The following is a 23,802-nucleotide window of genomic DNA, read 5'->3' on the forward strand; positions in this document are numbered from 1 at the left end:
TTTATAAAATGCTTGTGTGGATTTTTTTTTTCTTTTGGTATATAAAAAGTTATGAAGATGGACCAGTCTTTCTGAGGAAGTGGAGGCTGTAACAGATCTTTCTCTTTCTTGCTTATTTGTGTCATATGCACTGTTATGCAAATATTTTCTGTTTGTTTTGTTTCTGCTTGAGAACTTCATAAGCTAGTGTTTATTCACTGTGGATTTAATTATGCAAATTGCCAAAATGGGCAAGTGCCATTGAAGCCAAATAGAAGTTTTGGGTGCACAGTATGTCACAGGTTTGGGCCCTACATATTTTAATATTTATCTGGTTCTTTTAGGTTACTGGTTCTCAAACTGTGGAGCAGTTGCTGCAGTAGAAGAGAACTGGCTGGTCTTATAGTGCTGGCTTTTCTTATTTCAAGCTGCTACATCACATCTAAAGGGCAACTAAAAATATGTTATGTTTTCATGTAACTAATTACTGTAGCTGCCATAGTGGTGGTATATAATTGAAACTGAGAGAGGAACTGGCCGACGTAATAATGGGGGAGGTGTTCTGTGAGATTGCTGTTGGGAGGCCAAGCATTCCATGAAAACATATTTGAATAAAGAAATTATCCATGTTAGGAAAAAAACCTGTCCTTTTGCTACATCTACCTAGGCCACAGTCTTTCAAAGACTTTAAAATAATCAGTCAGAATCCTTTTCTGGATGCAATTGTTTTCAAGCCAAAATTCACTTATAGCTTAACTTCCCGGTTTGGGCTCTGTCATGCAGATGCAATATATCTGCAGCTCCCATTTGACAACCATTAGGTAAATCCCCAACTGAAAAATTATGAGTAAGGACTTCAGTATATCCCAGTTCCACAGTTATAGTAACATCACAATACTTCGGCTGCAAGCAGAACTGGAAGGCTGTGAAACAAGTATAACAGTTGTGAAAGTGTTTAAACATCTTTGTGGTTTTGGAGTGGAGCCCAGGAAAGGGGAAACAAGCAGGGGGCCTGCCAGGGGAAACTCAAGAAATTAAAAGGTAGCAGTCAGACAAAATAGCTTTAGAAAATAGCCAGCGTGAGGATGGTAGCACGTGCATTTGTGCTATTGGTTTCTGTCTAGAACAAAAACTTGAAAGCTCAAAGTCTGGTCCTATTAGACAGGACCAATTATCCATGGAGGGCTAATGGAACAGAGCTACTTTCCTTTTACAACTCTCTAAGAAGTAAACAATACAGAAAGGCTTTAGGAATACTGCATTTTGAAGTTTGTTTTTAATCTATAATATACACATTCAGTTCCTCAGGGATGGGATGCCCCATAGTAACGTTAACAAATTTGGCACCCTTGTCAGCAGTCTCAGAAGAGAGGTCAGCAATTGCACAAACGTGGAGACTGACCTGCCTTTCCTGCAGCGATTCTTCCAGATCAGAGCAAAAATTTACATTTATCCTGCACTTTTAATGCCTGCATGAGCACTCTTCCCATTAATCTCCTACCCCAACATTTCTGTGAGGCCTGGTCTACACTTGAAACTGTCCTAGTATAGTAATGTTGGTTACAGCTATGGTGTCTCTCCCCCCCCCCCCCCAACAACATTTTTATTAGGATTGTCGATTAATCGTAGTTAACTCACGATTAACTCAAAAAAAGTAACTGTGATTAAAAAAATAATCATGATTAATCACACTGTTAAACAATAGAATAGAAATATTTTTGGATGTTTAACAGTGTGATTAATTTTTTTAATCACTTGACAGCCCTAATTTTTATATCAGTAAAAGTCCTAGTGTGTACACAGTTATACTGGCGAAAAAGTGCTTTTGCTGATATAGCTGGGAACTGATGCAAGGCTATACCAATTAAAGCACTCTTTTGCTGGTATAAGCTGCATTTACACCAGGAGGGTTTACTGGTATAGCAAACTCCCAGCTTTCCGATGGTGTATACACTGTTTGCTTCTGAAAGAGCTTTAGATTATTACTAGAATTATAATATCTGTGTATAAAAATATTTGTGGGGGGAGTGAATCCCTGAAACTTATTTAAGAAGATTATTTATTAAAAATGGCAGTTTAGAAGCTGCAAGAGGTTTGAAATGTTAGCAGTAGTCCTAACCGAGATGGATCAGTGGCAGAAATTTCCCTGTCTAGGAATAGCACTTAAGTATGTGTTTGTGTTTATGTCCACTGAAATCAGTGGGGCATACACATGTATATAACTGCTTTGCTGAATAGGGCTGCACATGGTTAAGTGCTTTCTTGAATCGTGGTCTGTATGCAGTTTATCATGTGGCTGTAATTTGTCACACTTATGCACTAGTGGCATCCACAGGATAAAACTAAATTTGTCTTGCAACTATATTCTGATATGCAGGTCAAGGACAATATCTTGGAAGGGTTCCAGACATTATACTACCATTGGGGTTTTGGAGCCACTACAGTTGAAGATAAGTCTTGGTTTGTTCCCACAAAGACAACTGTAGTACACACACATCTCAACTTATTACCTTGAACATGATCAAGATTATTCTGCCTAGGATAATGTGTATCTGCAGCTCCCACTAGCTACACCTCTACCCCGATATAACACAACCTACTAGAACACGAATTTGCATATAACGTGGTAAAGCAGCGCTCTGGAGGGTGGGGCTACGCGTTCTCGCGGATCAGCGCATCAGCGTGTCTGGCTCTGACACGCTGCTCTGAGCAGCGTGTTAAGGGTGCTGGGCTGGGGCCGAGGGGTTGGATAAGGGGTAGAGGGTCTCGGGGGACAGTCCGGGGAAAGGGAGCTGGGGGGGTTGGATGGTTTGGAGGTTCTGGGGGCGAGGCGGTCAGGGAGCAGGGGGCATTAGATAAGGCGTGGGAGTCCTGGGGGGCCTGTCACGGGGCAGGGGAGTGGATAGGGGGCAGGGCAGTCGGGACAGGGGGAATGGGGTGGGGTAGGGTGGGGTCCTGGGGGTGATTAGGGATGGGGGGGGTCTCTGGAGGGGGCAGTCAGGGGACAAGGAGCAAGGAGGCTTAGATAGGGGTTGGGTCTTGGGGGGGTGGTTAGGGGTGGGGAGGTGTCTGGAGGGGGTAGTCAGGGGACAAAGCAGGTGGGGTCGGGGTTCTGAGGGGTCAGTCAGGCGGCAGGAAGTGACTATTAGTAACTAATAATGCGGTTTCACCTATAACGCGGTAAGATCTTTTGGCTCCCGAGGACCACATTATATTGGGGTAGAGGTGTATTATAACTGTTGCAAGTATCCGGCACTTCTGGAAATTCTGTCCTTAGTCTCCTCACGAACTGTTGTACATAAATATTTTGTGGATGCAGCTATTCCTGAATGCACACAAGACTTTCATAAACCTGCTATCCTAAAAGGAGGGCCTGATTCACAATGGACAGTTGGTCCACTGTGTTTTCTGTGAACAAGTATAGAAGATTTGGATCACAATTCCCATGGTGGAAGTCCTGAGAGTTTAGGATTGAGAAGAGTTCCACAAGGCATTCCAAATGGCCACATAGCTAATCAGGTTCTCTCTCTTTCTCTCTTTTTTTTTTTTTTTTTTTTCCCCTGTCCTTGCTGTCAAAGACAGGCTGTGCTTTGCTGGTAATGGAAACAAGAACTGAGGGTTCATGTTCCATATCTGTTCTGAGCAGGAACATGATGGAAATAAATGATTGAAACATCTGAATGGCCTATGATTTGTTTGCATAAGCCATTGAGAAGATCCTGCGCTGGCAAATTACTCCTTTTTACTCACTGTGAAGGGAAGCTAGTGTATAGTGCTTTCTGTTACCTTTGATAGCAAATGTCCTGTCTAAGATTGGGGGACACAAATGCTCCAAGAATCCAGTAGTCCCCTGTTGGATTAACAAATACAATTCTTAAACCTGATAAGGATTTTGTGGTTTAGTCTCACCACATCTGATCACACAAGAATCTCAAGCTGTGGTTACTTGGGTGTCTTCAAGTTGGTGTAGTTTTGACCCAGATTTTTGACTCGGTTGAATAGGTTTTTCTGTCTCCATGAGAACCATGTCAAAGCAGTTATTTGACTGTATCTTTTACTGTGTTGCTTATCAGCTTAGTATGGTCTTAAAGCCTATTCCATATCAGAAAAGTCTGATAAGGCAGCCAGCCTCTGATTTTCCCTCAGGGTCGTCCGTCCTTTCCTGTCCCCCTAGGCCACACTTCCCCCTCTATCCAGGAGATTTGCAAAGCAGCCGGATTTCTACATGCATGCTTAACAGTATTGCTTTTATTTAAAGTAACATTTTCAAGCGCATCTAAGTTACGTATAATTAGTCATTAAATGTCACTGGGACTTAGGACCCTAAATTGCTTTAGCACTTTTGAAAATTTTACCCTTAGCTTCCAGATAATCTGGCTTGTCTGTCAGAGATACAGGACCTCTTTCTAGGCCCAAGCTTTTGTAACTTTAGCTTTTAGTTTTGGAATTTCCTTTCTTATTTTTTTTTTATTTTTTTTTTAAAAGAACTGTCTCATTCTTTATATTAACAAAAAAACAAAATATATGCCGGTATCTTATACCTCTACTAAAAAAAGTAATTTTTGATAGTCATGTACAAAATCAAACAAACACCTTTTCTGCAGTTGCTACTGCTTGTTGCAATATTTTGTTTTATTAAAACATCCTTAGAGTGTTTTACTCTCGATGGATGTACATTTGTTATAATATCTTACCGAAGAGAAAGTTAACATGTTTCCATTCACTCTTACACTCCTTCCCACAGAGATGAGGTTTCTGTAACCCTTTATTATTTTACCTCCCACTCAGAAGGGAACTGTGGTTAGAGCCTTATAAAGCTTTTGCGTTCCGTTGCAAGGACTGAAATAAAACAGCACTTGTTTGCATGAATAGCTTTAGAATTTTGTGCGTTCCCATCTCATTTGCATGCAATAGTAGGCCTAAAAAGTTGGGGATCTATTTTGATTATCTTCAGAAAACAGTGGTTACAGATAAATTAATAATCTTCAGCGCGTCAAAAGTGGTCTAGACTTGGAGAGAGGTCTGACACTGAGAAATTAACTCACTTGCTAAACTGGTTACCACTGGCAGTGGGTGAAACTACTTCTTTGAGTAGGGTCACTATGTGTGCTCCACTTTGGGTACATATGACCCTCTCAAGCCCCTGATTGGAGATTTTTCTATTAGCAGTGTCTGTTTGACCCACACATGTGCTCTACCCAACCTTCTGCTGCAGTCCAAGGGTGTATAGGGCTGCATAGGTGTATAGGGCTGCATTTGTTCCTTCTCTACCACCTGGGCCTGAGACAGAGCTCAAAGGGATCCAACTCTTTTTCCCCCCTTCTCTCTCCCCCCCCCCTTTTTTTTTTTTCATTAAAGATTATTTGGCTTGGGTTAGTAGGCCTGGCTTGCCAGGTTTCAAATGCTGCCTCTCTTGTTGGGAGGCTCTCCCGATCAACAACAGCCACTCTGAGTGCATCCGTTGTTTGGAGGAATTTCATATCTCCCAAAAGTGTAACTTTGTCCTGGCTCTAAAATCTAGAGCTTGGAGGAACTGGGAGACCAAACCGAAGCTGCTGCTGATGGAGCATTCCCTTTGACCATTCCAGGTCAGGTCAGGATACCCCCATGTATGTCTGTCTCCGAACGGGTTCAGTGACCCTCCAGCTTCAACTGAGAAGGGAAAGATCTTTGCCCCCATCAGGGATGGTGGAATGAGTCCTGGGTACCATCTCCTCTCCTATGTGGGTCTTCCCAGTTTCCATATTGAGTTCCTTGCGCAGTATATTAGCAGCAGTTTGCCAGACCTCCGGCTTCACTACACCAGGAAACTAGGGTCACACAGTCTTCTCCAGCAGACCCCCAACACAAGGAGACCTTTGAGGAACAGGAAGCTAGGGCGGACAAAGAGTCTACTCCTTCCGATTTTATCTTCATTGCCGGACGAAGTCACACTTCTGCCACCTTTGATGGCCGATGATTTCCGTCAATTACAGGACCTTGCAAAGAGGGTTACAGACACCATTCAGATACCCCTGGAGGAGGTTAAAGACTCACATCACAAGCTCCTGGACATTTTGCAGTCAGTGACACCTACCCAGATTGTGTTGCCTATTAATGAAGTGCTCCTGGATCCAGCAAAGACTGTTTGGCAAACTCCTGCCACCATACTACCAACTTGTAAACGGGCATATAAGAAATATTATGTCGTCCCATGGGGACTCCGAATTTTTGTTTTCCCACACCCAAACTAATTCCCTGGTGGTGGATGCTGCAGAGAGGCACGGTAGACATTATTACTCCAGGTCTGCTCCTTATGCCAAGGACCAGAAAAGGTAAAACCTTCATGATGGGAGGCCTCCTCATCCAGGACCTTCAAATTTCAGATCGCAAACTATTAGGCAACAATGGCCAAGTATGACTACATGAATTACAGCAAATTTGCATCCTTTATTGTACATCTTTGACAGGAGCATAGAAAACAATTCCAGGTCATTAAGTAGAATTTTTAGCCAAAATCTCTGTCCAAGTATCCTTGGGTGCCGTGGTCACTGCTGCTAGATCCATCTCTATAGCAGTTGTCATAGAATCATAGAAATGTAGAACTGGAAGGGACCTTGATAGGTCATCTAGTCCCATCTCCTGCATTGAGGCAGGACTGAGTATTATCTATTCTATACCGTCCCTGACAGGTGTTTTGGCTAACCTGTTTTTAAAAACCTCTAATGACAGAGATGCCACAACCTCCCTAGATAATTTGTTGCAATGCTTAGCTACTCTTACAGTTAGGAAGCTTTCCTAATGTCTAACCTAAATCTCCCTTGCTGAAATGTAAGGCCATTACTACTTCTCTTGTCCTTGGTAGTTAAGGAGAACAATTTATCATCCTCATCTTTATAACAACCATTTACATATTGAAGTCCCCACGTAGTCTTCTCCAGACTAAACAAACCAGTTTTTTGAATCTTTCCTCATAAGTCATGTTTTCCATTAATTTTTGTTCTCCTTTGGACTTTCTCCAGTTTGTCTATATCTTTCCTGAAGTGTGATATCCATAACTGGAGACAGTACTCAAGTTGAGGCCTTATCAGTGCTGAGTAGAGTGGAAGAATTACTACTTGTCTTGCACTCATGTGCAGGGTGTCGTGGCTCCAGTTGTCGAGATTCCTGAGAGTCTCAGAATGTGTTTGAGGACCTCCCATTTGACTATCAGAAGCTTTGCTTGGGAGCTATGGATGGGTCCATGCACAAACTGAAGGACTCCAGGGCCACGTTGAGGTCTCTGGATATATACACCCCTACAAACGAGGAGATTTAGCAGGTCTCAGACTGCCCAGGGATTGCACTCAAGTCAGTACTTTTGTTTTCACAGAGCCACTGAACCTGCTAGAAAAAGACAGATTCCAGAGGAAAAGAACTTCCTACCCTCCTTCACTAGTACCCAGTCATTATCAAAACAATAATTTTGACAGATTGGTTGAGGGCTCGACTTCTTCCTCACCTCTAGTTTGCAAGCTGCAACCATTTGCCTCCTTCCCCACTTCAGGAGACTACCCTTCCCATTTCCAATAGGCCTGGCAGCATAATAGGTCATGGATGTTATAACCTTGGGCTACACCATCCATTTCACATCCCTCCACATCCATCCCCCTTCTCCATCCTTCTTCAGGGACCCTTCTAACCACACTATATTAAGTCAAGAAGTACACTCCCTCCTTTGTTTAGGAACAATAGAACCAGTCCCATCCCCTCGGGGAAAGGGTTTTACTCCCTTTTATCATGCCAAAGAAGGCTGGAGAGTGGAGACCGATCTTAAATCTAAGATGACTGAACAAATTTGTAAAGTCTGAAAAGTTCCAGATGGTGTTTCTGGCACACATCAGATACCTGTGCTTCACCATGGGCTGGGATCATTTTCATTACTGAGTACTCGTGATCTGGTATAGTGTGCTATTATCCTTTGGGGAGGCAAAACACCAGCTTCATTGTAGCAAGCAGTAACACACCAGAGGTCCATCTCAGCAGTCCCTTGAAGAGATTGTGGACCCCTTTGATCTTCCTACGTTGGCGACAAAGAGACTAGGTGGGTTCAGAATTGTTTGGTCCTGTCCAGATCTCTCTCCAGTCCCAAGGGTGTTCACAAAGGGTTTAGCAGGATTGGCTGCTTACCTTTGTAAGAAGTAATTTTAGTTTTCCCATATCTCAACAACTGGTTACATAAGGGCCAATTTTATGAAGCCATACTAACTTACACCCAGACAGGTCTCTCCCTCTTCCAGGAGTTGGGTCTCCCACTAAACGTAAAGAAGTCTAAGTTAGTCCCGGTACAGAGAATACAATTCCTTGGGACATACTTGGATTTGTTGGCAGCCAGGGACTTCCTTCTCACAGACAGATTAACAACTTTCAATCTGGTTTGGACAATTCAGGGAAGCCCTAGTACTATAGTAAGGAATGGCTTGCAGCTTCTGGGTCATGTGGCAGCTTGCACCTTCATGACCAAGCATGCAGGATTACATCTTGGCTACTTTCAAGGCTGGTTCATGAAGTCCTATTCCTCAACCAGAGTTAAGTTGGACAAACAGGTCACAGTTCCCTGCCAGGTGAGGAACTCCCTGGATTGGTGGAAAGTTCAGCACAAAGTCTGTGCAGGTGTCCTTTTCATCTGCCCAGTTTCAACAATAATTGTGACAATGGTCACATCACTGTTAGGTTGGGAGCATCCTGTTCGATTCATCTACCTGTATTTTTTCCCTAAAGCACATAAATCTCAGCAGGGGACTTTTCTTCATATGTTAGATGAACAATGGGCATTTGCCTTTTATCTGGATAGGACCAAACAATTTTGGAAATCACCTAGACTCTGTCTCCAATATAGAAAGTTGAGAGAGGTCCACAATCTCTTCAGAGGACTGTTGAGATGGATCTCTGGGTGTATTACTGCTTTCTACAATGCAGCTGGTGTTTTGCCTCTGCAAGCGATTATAGGACGCTACCAGATCACAAGCAACTTTCACAGTGTTACTCAGAAACATTCCAGTGTCTGAGATATGCAGCGCTGCTACATGGGCTTCAGTGCATATGTTTTCTAAACTCTGTGCGTTGGTCCATCAGATCTGGTGCGGAACTTGGTTCTGTTGTATGATCTTCAGTCCTGGACTTGATTCTGAATTTTCTTCCTTCATGTGAGGATGCTGTTGGGGAGTCACCTGAAGTGGAGCACCCACAGGGATGCTACTCATAGAAGAAGAAAAGGTTTCTCACCTTGTGCAGTAACTGTGGTTCTTTGAGGTGTGTGCCCCTGTTGGTGCTCCACTACTCACCCTCCTTCCCCTCTGCTTTGGACTGTTCTTGCTGGATGTTTGGCTAGAGAAGGAACTGAGGGCGGTACGCCCACACAGCCCAGGATACCCTTGTGACACAGGGTTGTCTAGAGCGCATGTGCGGGCCAAACAGACACTGCTAATGGAAAATCTCTGATCAAGGGCTTGAGAGGCACATGCGTACCTGAAGTGGAGCAGAAGGTGAGTAACCTGTTCTGTTCTTTTACATTTATAAACTTTTTTGTAAGTACATGACACGGATTATCCACTAAGAAATGAATAACTTTTTTAGTTTAAGACTACTGAACTGAACGAAATAGATCATGTTCTCTTTTAAGAATCTTTTAAAATATTTGTTTTTTTTACCTTTAGAAAGTGTCCCATAATTGCTATTTGATGACCCAGTCTTGCAGCTCCTGTTTACATATGTTCCATTGAGGCTGTGTGCGCACAACTGTGGCATCAGTGTTCTGATGTTTTAATTTTCATATTGCTTTTTCCTTCGGAAAAGTCTCTCTTCTAGGCACTTAAGAAAAAACAAATCTAGAGGAGGGTTTTTTTGACATATTTTAATATCTAAGGTGCATTTTAAATTTTTAGAAAAAGCTAGAAATCCATCTTCTTTTTTAAAAAATAAACTAAACATAAAATAGTAAGTATTGAACGCACAAAACATTCATCCGAAAATTTGTATAGGGCTTTATGGCCCTGAAAATTAATTACAGGGGTTTAGGATTAAGTGTCAACATTTAAAAAAAAAAAAAAAAAAAAAAAATTCTACTGCTGAGATTTTACTGTCAAATCTAATCTGAGAGCATTTTTTATGCCTGGGTTAGTAACTCATGAAAATTTACACATCTTCATATATTAGTATCATAATTTGTAATTTGATAGAAACTAAAATGTTGAGTAGTTGCTGTTAAAGGTTTTATTTATTTTAGCAATCAGATAAAATTGCACCAAGAGCAATATAGTCCAAAGAGATTTTATAATAAATGTTAGTGCAATATTGTTGTAGTACACAAAATATCTTGATAGCAATGAAAATTTTGATATTTAATTTCCATAACCAAAAACATGTTTGATGCTTTGCTGCAAAAATTAAACTTTCAGTTTTTCCACGTTTTAGATTAAATAAAATTATGAATCAGGTGGCCATTCAACGGAAGAAGCAGTTTGTTGAAAGAGTACACAGTTACTGGTTACTTAAAAGACTGTCTAGGAATGGTGTTCCTCTGTTGAGAAGGCTGCAGTCCAGTTTACAGTCACAAAGAAACATACAACAGGTACGTAGCACACTTTTTACTCAAAACACAGATTTCAAGTTTTTTAATTTAATTTCATTTTGTAAAGAAAACACAAGAAAAATTTCTAGGAAACTAGCTTTGAATAAAATTTGATTTTCCTTTAAATTATCATCTGATGGATAATGTCCTCTGAATTCTAATTTAAGATCATTTAGTCTTGACAAATATTTTTTTAGGCCTCATTAGATGTACAAAAATATTTTTTTGTATTTATCTTGGGTATGTTGTAGCAGGGAAATACTGTTTGCCAAATTCTTCGTACATCATCTATAATAATATTCAGGTTATTGTATCCCACTCATTATTGGGGTCTGAGTGTTTTACACCTATGGTACACTAATAAAGACCCAAAAATGCATTTTTTATTTTAAGATCCATTGGAAACACATGAAGCAAATTCAGTGGTTGCCAAATGGAAAAGAAAATAAGGAAAGCTTTTGGAGGTATATTTTACAAACGGGGGAAGGCAGGGTTATCTAGTGATTAGAGCAGTGGACTGGCATTCAGGAGACAATTCAGATTCATTCTCCAGCTCTGCTACTGCACTGCTGGGTGGCCTTGGCCAAGTCACTTCCCCTCATTGTACCTCAGTTCCTGATTCGTAATTGGGGATAATGATACTGATGTTCTCTGTAAAGTGATTTGAGATGTATGGGGATGAAAAATGCTATGTAAAATCAAGATATTATAAACATGACCTGAAACTTTTTTTAAATCCCAAAGGCTTTCTCCTGCTCCTGGTGTTTGGTGGCAGGAGAATTAAGCCATAAACTGTCCAGGGTGAAATTCCCCCCGATGCAGAGAACCCAGCAGAGATCTATGTACCATTTCAATCCTCCTAAAACCATTTTATGATGCCTTAAGTGGGACTAAAATTATACAAAGGCTTTGTACTGGCTTTTTGCACATTGCACCCTAGCAAAATCACATTTAGGTTGACTTAAAATTATAAATATATTTAGAAAATGAAGTACATGAAAAACAAAAGAAAAAATTATTACTCTTTGTCATCCAATTTCAGGGTCTTAATCAGGAGTAGGAAGCGACTTGTACTTTGTTTCAGGGGTTTGTGAGGTCGTCATCTCCTGTGCAAATAACACATAACCCTGACCTTGGGTCTTGACGTGCTTAAAAATGTGTCTAATTTTAAGTCATTAGTAGATTGTATAAATGAGTTAACGCCCCAATCCTGCAATCTGAATCATGAGGGCAGAGCCTTCCCCCACTCTGATTCAGGATGGTTCACGCAGTGCATATTTCAGCCTGCATGGATAAAAATGCAGGAGTGTTTTGGTCTTTTTTTAAAAGAGCTGAGAATATATGTGACTTTCTTTCAGTTTGTGCTCTTACTTAAAAGTGAGCCCCATAATTAGTTATAAAGTAGTCTTTACTTTTAAAGCTGTGCTCTTTTCATGAAGAACTCTTTATCAGAAGAGTTCCGTGTAATTTTATATTGTCATTTAAATTATGATTATATAAAAAAACTATTAAAGTGAAAATTTCCCTCAGTGCATCAAGAACACTGTTTATACTGTACTATTATTTGCTAATATACCACTCGCTGGTAGCCTGTCCTTGGGGGGATCATGATCATTGTTGCTTTGTCACTTCCTTTGTTCTTCTCTTTGTCCCTTTCTCCCCTTCTCACATTTCTTCTCTCTTTTTGTTTTATGAAAACCCCATTGATGCAGATTGTGACATCCAAAGTAGTTATTTACAGAGGTAACATAGCTGATTGATAAGACTGACAAATTCTCTGCTAGAATTGACATTGGATATAAATCAGCCAGTCATTTATCTTTCTCCTCTCTTCTTACTTCCCCATTCTGGTGGTGTAGAATTTTTTTAATGTGTAATTTTGATTTTTTAAATATCTTAGATTTTGAATTTTTGATGTTCTACACAACTAGGTACTGATCCTGCACCACTGAAGTCAATGGGTGAAGGATCAAGCTCCTATAGAAGACTATTTGAATAATGTCTCACTAATCTAAATTGGGTCAGAAATTTAATAGCTCATTGCACTATAAAACAGATAAACTGTACAACTATAAAAGTCTTGTGTAATCTTCTAGTTTTAAATACTAGAAATTCCAGCTTAGAAGACATAATGTTACACATTAATGAAGTATTTGCAACTAAAAAAATCCCCCATTTTAAAATGACTTCAGTGGGAGTCATGTGTGTGCCCAGCATGTCTAAAAATCAGGACAATTGCCTAAGTATGGACGTAAGGCTTTTTAGGCTTCTGTTTCTGAAAAAGTTGGCCCCATTAATTGGTGGATGGGAAAGAAAACACAAAATAATTCTGCTTTTGGGATGATGTCTCGAATCATACATTTTAAAACTTCGTAATATTTAACAGTGAATAATTTAAATTAATTGGCAAGTACTACATAGTACTCCTGGGGGGATTCTGCACCATTGAGCAATGCAGAATTTGTGTAGAATTAATGTTCTGCACAGAATTTCATTTTTCCTGGCAGAATTGGTACTGCAGAGCTGCTGGCCATCACTAGGGGCCACTGGACCCATCAGAGTCTGACTCTCCAGCTCGCAAATACAGGACACTGCTGGGGAGAAGGAGAGGGGGAGCTGGAGGTTTCCAGGCAGCTGCAGTTCCCAGCATGTCCTGAAGGAAGAATGTGGTGTGCAGGAAACTCTGTACAACCCTGGCACCTAACATCAGGCTGTTTCTCTCTCTGGATCCCTGGGCTCTGGGCAGTAGAGGCTGTGGGTAGCTGGGCTTTGGGGGTAGAGGGTGTCTGGGCTGGGAGGGGCACCCCACAGCTGGGTTCTGGGGAGGGAGGGATGTGGGTGTCTGGGCTGCGGGGTGCCCTGCAGCAGGCTCTGGGGGAGAGGGTGTGTGTGTGTGTGTGTGTGTGTCTGAGGCTGGAGTGGCAGAGTTTTGCCCCAAGATGTGCCCAGCTGGCAAGTGTGACACACCCATTCTGAGACACCCAATGAAAACATAACAGAGAAAGAGGAACTGGGTTGTCATAAGGGTTTCTTTAACTCTACTCCTGGAGGAATCTTTTTTGTTGTCTGTATAGTTACAGACATACTTACTGACAGGCATTTTGAAATAATTTACCAAAATAATTGAAACTGGTGTGATTATATTGTGTTGTTTTGACAGACAAAATATGCAGAACTTTGCAGAATTTTAAAATATTATGCGCAGACTTTTTAATCTTTTGTCACAGAATTCCTCCAGGAGTAACATAATGGAATTTTAATGGCAGAATGAAAGCACCCTATATTGGCACTCCAGTTGTATCAACAACTATAGTTTAGATTGTTGAAGTGTTTTCATTTTAAACCCCTCTTCTGACTCACTTTCAAAAACTTTTGCTTGCTAAACTGAAATTCCACAGAACTGAGAAATTCTGTGCCTTTCTCCAAAGGTGAGTGTGTAGTTGGTTGGTTTATGTTTTGTTTTTTTTTGAGCTTAATGAAAACATGGTTCAGCCATTCTTGACTAAGAACTCTGTGTGGGGGGGGGAAGGGGGAGGGGAGAACATATCCACTTTACAAAAAATGGGTGTATTGGAACAGCTTGATGAAAATGTAACAGTGAACTCCGGATGCTTATGTTCAAAATTTTAAAGTCAAATATTAGAAAATATTGGCGTGATTTAATATAATGGATTAATCTTAATGAGTCACTTCTCTTTTAAAATGTGCTCAAATATTAGGACAATCAACAGATTGCTACAGCCTAAAGAGATTTAACTGAAATAAAGATGTATACTAAACATACGTTTTTAAAACTTGATTTGTAACCCTTGAACAGCGACCCTTTAGCTTGCCTGTCTGGCAGTATTAAACACTTTTTGCTACAGCTGCTTTTTTACTTTTAAGTTGTACAGGTTGTACTTTAAGTATTTAACAAGCAACTTCAGATACCACAATGTATATATCCTTTTAAGCATCTAAATGTCAATACATACTGCTCTTTATAATAATTTGGTATTAAAAAAAATTGTAAATAGGTTTGATGTTTCCTGCATTGTTATGAATTGTTTCTGTAGTTTAGGATTAACCAATAAAGATAAAATCTCAGTGTAATAAAATTTCAGAATAGGATTTTTTAAGATTTAATCTGAAAATAAATTCCACAAACAAGAACCCTAATTAGAAACTGAGACTGGTTGTGCGTAAGCTGTTTCAACTGAAGAGGCCATTGGTCCATTTTAGTTAATGCCCAACAAATGAGAATGAGAACTTTTTACACTTTCTTTTCATTTCACCTTGGGGAGTAGCTGCCCCATACAAACAGATTGTGAAATATATTTGGTAGATGATGAGCCTCCAATTGTTTTGAAATGAAATAGAAAGATTGAAGTTTTATTTGTTCCTTATTTCTTCAGACTCAAAAGTAACTCCTTCAAAAGAGGGTTATAATATTTTCAAGTGTCAGTTTTATTTATGCACCTGTAAGGTTGGAGGAGAAATTACAAACATTTTAAAGTTGTTTAAAATGATTTTCCTAGATTGAAAGTACCTAGTATAGAAGAGGACTAATAATAGAAACCTGAATATAATGTTCTTTTTCAAATAGTGTTCCTGTGGATGCTCAGCTTCAGCTGTGCCTGTGCCTTTGATCAGAGATTTTTGGTAGCAGTACCTGTATGGCCTAGTCATATATCCCACACCTTTCTGGGCACTGTGCTGAGGCTATATGGGTCTGCAGAAGGCAAACCACTCTGTCCCTTCTCATCTACCTTTTGGCCCAAGACAGAGTCTATGGGCTTGTTCGCTAATATTTAGCTTTTTCTCAATCTCTTATTGTTACTTACCTTTGTGTTATGGTTGTTGGAACAATTGTTACCCTTGTTTTTTCTAACCCCTCCCAAAAAAAACAAAAAACCCAGCAACCCACCACACACAACTTTATATTCATAGAGATAGTTATATAGATTTCCCCTTCTAAGGGTTACCTTGTCATTCGTTTTGCTCTGGAATGTTGGGCTCCCTGAGATTCAAGAGAAAACTTGAAAACACGGAAACTTCAGGTCCCAAGGGGAGTTCCATGCAGGCTCCGCGTGAGGCCAGCACAGCAAAGGCATAGAAGAGTCAGTACTCTAAGACAGACTCAGTACTGAGTTTGGATACCAGTACCCAGAGCGGCAAAGACAAGACTGAAAAGATCAAGCCCATCCCTGAACAATACTTGGAACTAAGAACAAGAAAATCAGTGGTATCAAAGACTGCTCACCTACCTATGGTACTAAGCATTCCATACAAGCAGCATTAGTATCGAAGCTGTTCTCCACAGGTTCCCACTTGGTCCAGTCTTTGATACCATCAGTAATGCAAGGATTTAGGTACCCTAAGGTTCTAATAATGTCTTCTGAGCCAGTCCCCCCCTCTGTTATCGAGTGCTTGGGGTTTGTCAATATCATGACTCTCTTGGTCACTGACTCCTTTATCACCTAGGGCACCACGCTCCCCCTCATCTCTTCTTCAAGCCAAACAACTGCCCCCCCCCCCCCTTTAGAATATGTGGGAAAGGACTCATCACACTCTCAAATTTTGGTACAGGTTCCCCTGCCTATTCTAGAACAGATCACTTTCCTTTCTATACTGATGTACGAGGACAGACCTCACATGACACCCACATGGCAGGAACACAGATGGCTGCCTCCACCTATACCTTTTGGGCCCCGGAGTGCCGTTGTTGGGGTCCGTGGGCATTGTGTCACCAACAGTTTACATCGAGGTCCTCGCAACACCAGAGGGAACAGAGAAGAGCCCATTCTCCTTAATCCCCTTTGCACCACCTATCCCAGAGGAACAGACCTGTGAGGAGCAAGAAGCAAGGGCCAATAAGGAGGTTGCACCTCTTACTAATATTTCTTCCTCATCTCCTGATGAAACTCTATAACTCCACCATATTCTGACAGATGAAGTAGATTGCTGACATGCTGCAGATTCCCTTAGAGGAGGTTTAGGAGTCCCACCATAAACTCCTAGATATTTTACACACTTGAAAGTCTTTCAAGATTGTCTTTACAGTCAATGAAGCTCTTGTGGAGCCCATTAAGATGGTTCGGTAAATCTCTGCTATCGCACTGCCTTCCTGCCAGAGAGTAGTTACAAAGTATTATGTTCCAGCTAGGAAATCGGAGTTTCTATTTTCTCGCCCAACTCAGAATTCCATTGTCATGCACACCATTAATGAATGAGGCAGACAATATAACTCAAAGGACTCAATCTTTTTGGTCAAATCCTATGCTTCAGCCACACTTCAGTGCAGGATAGCAAAACATATACCAAATGGCCAAATACGACTATATTTAAATGGTGATAAATTCAGTTCTTTTATTGAGCAGCTGCTGGAAGAACATCAGGACCAGTTTAAGTCCATTCTATAGGAAGGTCAGCTCCTGACTAAGAGATCGCTCCAGGCCTCCTTGGATGCAGCAGATACTGCAGCATGGTCTATTTCCACTGCAGTAGTCATGAGAAGAGCATCTTGGCTACATCTGTTGGGCTTTCCAAGATAGGTTTAGAGTACTGTCAATGATATCCCCTTTGGCAGTCACAACCTTGTGAACTTGACAGATACATCTCTCCACACTTTAAAGGACTTGAGAGCCATATTGCAATCCCTAGGGATTTACACTCCTTGTCAATAAAAGGAGATTTGGTAGGTCTCAGATGCAGGGCATGCTCTTTGTGCCAGATATCCTTCTGAATCCCCTGGTGAAGAAACAAAGATACTCAAAAACAAACAAACAAACAAAAAAACCCTCCTTCAAAGCTACAGATACATCTTCTCAGCCATCCGTGTCCCGCACATGACAGTTTTGATGACTTGGTCGAGAATCTCAGCCATCCAACCAACAAGGTCTTACAGCTGCAACATCTTATCCTCCCTTTGGATGTTGCCTCTCCCATTTTCAGGACGCATGGGAGCATATATCATCGTACAAATGGGTTTTGGAAACGATAACATCTGGTTACACTATCCATTTCAAATCTCCTACCCATTCTTCCTCCCTGTTCCTCTTCAGGGACCCCCTCATGATCATTTGCTAGAACAAGAAATGACATCTCTTGTACATATGGGAACAATGGAACCAGTTCCTGTGCAGGGTAAGGGGATTCTATTCAAAGTACTTCTTGGTTCCCAAAAAGAATGGAGGGTGGAGGCCAATTTTAGACATTAGATCTTAAATATGTAAAGCAACAAAAATTCAGGGTGGTGATCCTTGCAGCAATGATTCCTTTATTAGAAGTAGGAGACTGATTTGTGATTCTCGACCTACAAGACACACATTTTCATGTCGCTATTCACCTTTCATACAAGAAGCTTCTTCATTTTCTAATAAACAGAGAACATTACCAGTGCATGGTGTTCCCCTTTGATCTATCTTCAGCATTGAGTGTATTTTCAAAGAGTCTGGCAGTTGTAGTTGCTAACCTACGTCATTTGGGTATAATGGTTTTCCTGTCCCTAAAGGATTGGTTCACCAGGGGCAGGTTGTATCAGGAAACGTTGATATCAGTAAAGATCACGTGTTCCCCGTTTCACAGCCTGGGCCTTCAAATCAACCTCGAAAAGTCCATTTTGACTCCAGTACAGCATCCAGATTTCATAGGCACGTCCCTGGATGCAGTGACAGGCAAAGCATAGCTACTGTCCAGCACATTTCTTGCCTTAGCGAATTTCATCTGAAAGATTCAGGGAAGTCCTCAAGCAACACTAAGAGATTGTATTCAACTGCTAGGACATGTCCAATTTGCGTCCTTTTAGTGCAGCATGCCAGATTACGCCTCCAAGGTCTACAGGGATGACTGAATGGTTCGCAAACCAAGTACACAGTCTTGGCAGATTACTCTCTGTTCCGCAATGGGTTCTACAAGCACTCAACTGGTGGAAGGCCTGGAACAGAACTGCACAGGTGTTCCATTCTTGTGGATTCCCCCTACATTAGATGCTTCACTTTTGGGGTGGGGGCACATCTGAGACCTCACAATGTACAGGGACAGTGGTCATTACAAGAGCAGTTTCTCCACATCAGTCTCTGGAATTGAGAGACCTCAAAAATGCTTGCCTACACTTCTTTAGCACTAATCAAGTCAAAGTCAGTAAAGATAAATGATCGACAATGTGGCATGCATATCAGCCATCACCATCTCTGTGCCAAAGCGATAAAACCGTGAAATTGGTGTATAGCCAGCCACATAGTCATCTCAGCTTCTTACCTCTTAGGTATTCAGAACACCATAGCAGATGACTTCAGCAGACATTTTCCTCTAAATTATGAATGGGAACTGAACTCCAGATTCTTCCACAAGGTGTTCTTAGCCTGGGGGTTGATCTGTTTGCCAAGGCAGCCGGCACAAAATGCATCAGGTATTGCTCTGGGGGGAGGAGGCCCCAATTTACAGTGGACTTGTTCCTCATCTCATGGACGAAAGGACTTCTCTGTGTGCATCTACCTACACTGTTACTGTTAAAGGTTCTCCGTATGAAACCAAGATCAATCCAGAGTGACACTGATTGCACCAGTACGGCCAAGACCGGTCTGGTATCCATATATGATCAGACTAATCTCTCACCCTTCAAGGAGGCTTCTGATCAGTCCTCACCTACTGACTCAGGATGCTGGCTGAGCATTTCACCCCAGCCTGCAGATTCTGAGGCTCCAAGCATGGGTCCTCAAAGGTTCTGTGCAATAGAGAGATCCTGTTTGTCAGAGGTACAACATGTTTTATTAAATAGTAGAAAAGAATCTATAAGAAATACTTATCTCCAGGAAAGGAAATATTATCTTTGGTGTAACAGTATTCACAGTTAGCTGACTTGCTCTCCTCTTCACAGGGTATTGGATTACCTACTGGAACTGAAAGCATCAGGACTTTCTTTGAATTCCATTAGGGTTCACTTAGCAGTAACAACTTTTCACACACCTATAGGGTTTTTTTTCACTCTTAGCTCACCTAACTATTGCAAAATTCCTAAGATTTATTGAATATCTCCCCATAAATCACAGATCCTATTCCAAGCAAGGACTTGAACCTAGTTCTTAATTATATCATGAAACACCCTTTTAAGCCACTAGCTATGTGTTCCTTATTAGATTTATTAATGAAGACAGTCTTCCTGGTAGCAATCACTTCTGTCCCAAGGGTGGGAGAACTGGGGGACCTTAATGGCAGACCTCGTTTAGGGTATTCACCAGAGAGAAAGTGTCACTACAGGCATATCCAAGTTTTTTACCTAAGGTGTCCTCAGAATTTTATATTAATCAAACCATTCACCTCCCAGTTTTTTTTTTCCAAAACTGTGCCAGGACTGTTCAAGAAACCATATTCCAGTAGATGTCAGGAGGGGCATTAGCCTTCTACCTAGATACGACCAAACTATTAAAAAGATCTCCGAGAATATTTGTGTCCATTGTTATACAGAAACACAGATTCAGTAATTTTAAAACATAGGTTATCAAAATGGATCTCTGATTATATTAAAATTTGTTGTGACAGAACTCATGTTCAGCCCCCTTCAAGAGTGACAGCACATTCTGCAAGAGCACTACCAACATCTATAGCCTAACTTAAGGATGTACCAGTTGCAGACAGCGGTAGAGCGGCAACATGGTCGTCTGTTCAGACTTATTTTAATCATTATGCTTTGGTACCTGTGGCAAAATCAGATGCTGCTGTAGGTGGTGCAGTTTTCTCTTCTGAATTGGACTCTGGTCCAAACCTTCCACCTCCTTATGCGGGTACTGCTTGGGAGTCACCTGAAGTGCTCTACTACCCACCCTTCTCTCCCTCCTATCATTTATTTTTAATTGAACAGTTCGATGTCCAACAATCAGCAGAAGATTTCATGATTCCTTACATCTCTTTTGTGATCCATGAAGCATCATCACGTTTTGATGTGGCATTGACTTTTTGAGGCAGTTAATTACAGTGATAAATTACTTTTTTAAATTTAAAGTTTTACACTCCATACATTTAAACTCTATTTTTTTGAATTCACTAGAAGATACCACAGAAATGTCAACATGCTGTAGAAATCAGGGGACCCTGCTGAAGAATTTAATACAGTGTGGCACACAGTATGTAAAGTCCAGATTAATAGCAGGAAATCAGCAAAAATTTAAAATATTTATAAACTTCTAATCAAAAGTAGAAGTAGTGATATAATTTAATTCAGTTCAATGCAAAAAATATGCATAACATGATATGGCTGTGAACTTAGTTGGAAAAGTTAAGAAATTTAAAATTTTTGCTTCCTAGGAGAACTGGATTGTGCAGACTCTTTTGGTGTTGAAACAAATGCAATTACATCGGTTTGGAAAAGAAAAGCACAGGAGAGGTTGCTGATGCCAAAGACTGTTGCTCAGTTGAGGCACATTCAAGTGTGCAGTCTGGCAATTGTTTACCAGTAATTGCACTGGTAAATTTATTTTAATGTTTATATTATAGGCAGTGCTGTTAATGACACTTATATTTGTATTTCACTGACGTTGATTATGAGTTCCTGTTTTCAATTTCATATTCGCCCTGCTACACTTCAGTTGTGAGAGCTTAAATCTTCCATGCACATTCTCTGCTTCCTTCCAGGTTTTTTTAGAACTGGGTTGATTAAATCTATTTAAGTCCAATGATCTGTTGATGGGAGATAAGTGTGTATGTGTGTGTGAATACGTGCTGGTTCCCAGAGAAATAGAGTTATGCTGATTTAAGTTCTGTGTGTGGACCAGAACTCAGAAAAAATGGCTGTCGTTTCTGAGAATGAAGTTAAGAAAAAAATGGGTAGCTTTTCTAGTTTAAAATTTTTTTTCCTACTATTTTTTGAAGAATTTGTGTGCCTCCAAAGTTTGCAGTTGGAACTTCACAAAGGGATGGTTCCAGCATGAGAGAGCTCTCTCTTTTGCTGTCCCAGTGAAAAATCTGACCACATTTGGCCATGTTGTAAGCCTCTGAAAATCACCATTTGCACGTGTTCATCAGAGCTTGTTGGATTGAAGGAGATGTATCTATTTTAACCATTGGAAGAAGGTGTGCTGGATACAAGGAGAAAACCCTGAACTCTTCTACTGACTGGTGTTAACTGTGTACACTCCACAATGTTTAAACATTGTGGAGTGTACACAGTAGAGCCACAAGAATGATTAAAGAATTAGAAAACATGATTTATGATGATAGACTAAAGGACCTTAATCTGATTAGTTGGATAAAGAGAAGGTTAAGGTGTGACTTGACTATAGTGTGAAAGTAGCTACGTGAGGAACACACATTTAATCTAGCAGAGAAAGGTATAACATTATCTAAGGGCTAGAAGTTGATGCTAGACAAATTCAGACTGGAAATAAGATACGAATTTTTAACTGTGTGCATAATTAGCCATTGGAACAATTTCCCATGTGTCGTGGTAGATTCTCCATCACAGGAAATTTAATTCAGATTGGATCTTTTTCTAAAAGATATGCTCTAGTAATTATTTTGGGGTAGTTCTATGGCTTGTGTTATACAGGAGGTCAGACTAGATGATCACAGTAGTCGCTTCTGGCCTTGCAATCTATGAAACTTTATTATAGAACCTAACCTTATAACCTTGTTTTAACACCAGTAAGTATCACTTCCTCCATTTTACGGATGTGGGGTGTAACTGAGAAGTTACACAAGGTCATGCCTGACTGAGCTGGGAGTAGAACTCAGGGGTCATATTCTGTTAGATGTCACAGGAAGCACAATAGAGAAGGTTTAACTCCGTGAGGGCAAATGTTGCCTTAAACTACCTGTGTTTCTTCAACAACCTGGGCTGCATTGGGGGCTGGTGTGGTCCCTGCTGTAAGTTAGTTCAGCCCTGAAGGAGGCTTTCAGTTATGGTGACATTGCTCATAATGATCCCAAACAGCTAGGTAAAAGGTCCATGGGATTCATTAAGGTTTAAATCCCAGTGATGAACTTCCTGAGAACAAACTCTGTCATCTACTGTTAGGCCCACTGTCCCTTCCTGGACAGTAGAAATACTCCTTGGCCTTTAACACTTTTCAAGACCATGAGGATATTAATCAATTTTTCCTGTTCTAAAAATGATTTTTAGTATTGGTAATTATTTTGACCCAGCAGGTTGGGGAAGTAGAGATTTTTGCAGAGAATGGAATAATTGGTTTTCAGTCAGAATAAGATGATTCAAAGGAGAATCACATCCTTTCTTCCTAAATTTCTCTTTCCTTTCATGTCAGGCAGGACATCTTTCTGTTTTTGCCACAGAAAAGAGATTTTTGGAAAAAAGGAACTCTGGAGATCCATATTTAAGGATGTTGACAGAACAAAAAAATTACGCATATCAGAAAACTTTTTTGTTAGACACTAAAATGAGACCTGAAAGGTATCTCAAATCGCCTTACTCTTCTCCGAGGTGTAAGTAAATACATATCTAAGACCTAGTCTACATTGATTACATTAAGTTGATGTAAGTTACTTCGCTCAGGGGTGTAAAAAAATCACCCTCCTCAGCGACACAGCTTACATCAACTGAACGCGGTGTCAACACTGCACTATCTCCCGCTGCTTTAGCTTCCACCTCTCGGAGAGCTGGACTACTAAAGTCGACGGAAGAGTGCTCTGCCATCAACTTACCATGTCTTCATCAGACCCGCTAAATCAATGCCATTGCATCTATCTCAGCGCCGATTTAGGGATTTAGCGTGCCCGTGTAGACAAGCCCGAAGAAGCCTATGCATCTTTGAGGCTTCTTCCTGTCTAGCTGCCATGAGGCCACTTTGTATTAAAGATAAGGTTTCTCTGTTCATCAAGAGAAGGGAGCCTCTACAACACACAGGGCAGTTACCCATTTCTGAGACTTTTGCAAGCACTCAAGATTTATTTGAGATTCAGATGATGGACCTTTTGGGAACACTAAGAACTAGTGCTAGTACAGACCCTGCTAGTAGAGAGATGCTCTTTTTAAAAATTTAGAAATAAAAATTCTCGTTAGTGGGTCTCCTACCTGACCATCAGAGTTCCTGTTGGAATAAAGAGGTTGGCTCAAAATTCTCACGTTCAAACTTTATGAAGTTAGTGCCATTTTTCCTTTCTGCTTATATTTGAGTCTCATTCTGTTCTGTCCCTCTTTGCAATTTGGAAAGAGGAACGAACCATTGTTTCCAGATTGGCCTGATTAGAGAAAAAACAGCTGATAGATGAGAATTCTTAACTTTAGCAGAGGAGTCAGAGAGATT

General features: G+C 40.7%; 1 protein-coding gene across 6 annotated transcripts in view; it reads left to right on the forward strand.

The window, feature by feature from the left end:
• BRD1 (bromodomain containing 1) overlaps positions 1–23,802 on the forward strand; it is a 109,936-nt gene that overhangs the window by 20,626 nt on the left and 65,508 nt on the right. For 5 of the 6 annotated variants that reach the window (XM_074942393.1, XM_074942394.1, XM_074942396.1 and 2 more), the window contains exon 3: positions 10,411–10,567. The exons of the other annotated variant lie outside the window; for it this stretch is intronic. In XM_074942393.1, the coding sequence (XP_074798494.1) occupies positions 10,411–10,567 (157 nt within the window). The remainder of the gene's footprint in view (positions 1–10,410; positions 10,568–23,802) is intronic. 6 annotated transcript variants of the gene reach the window in all.

The sequence above is a fragment of the Natator depressus genome, chromosome 1, assembly GCF_965152275.1.
Source record: "Natator depressus isolate rNatDep1 chromosome 1, rNatDep2.hap1, whole genome shotgun sequence".
Taxonomy (NCBI): Eukaryota; Metazoa; Chordata; order Testudines; family Cheloniidae; genus Natator; species Natator depressus.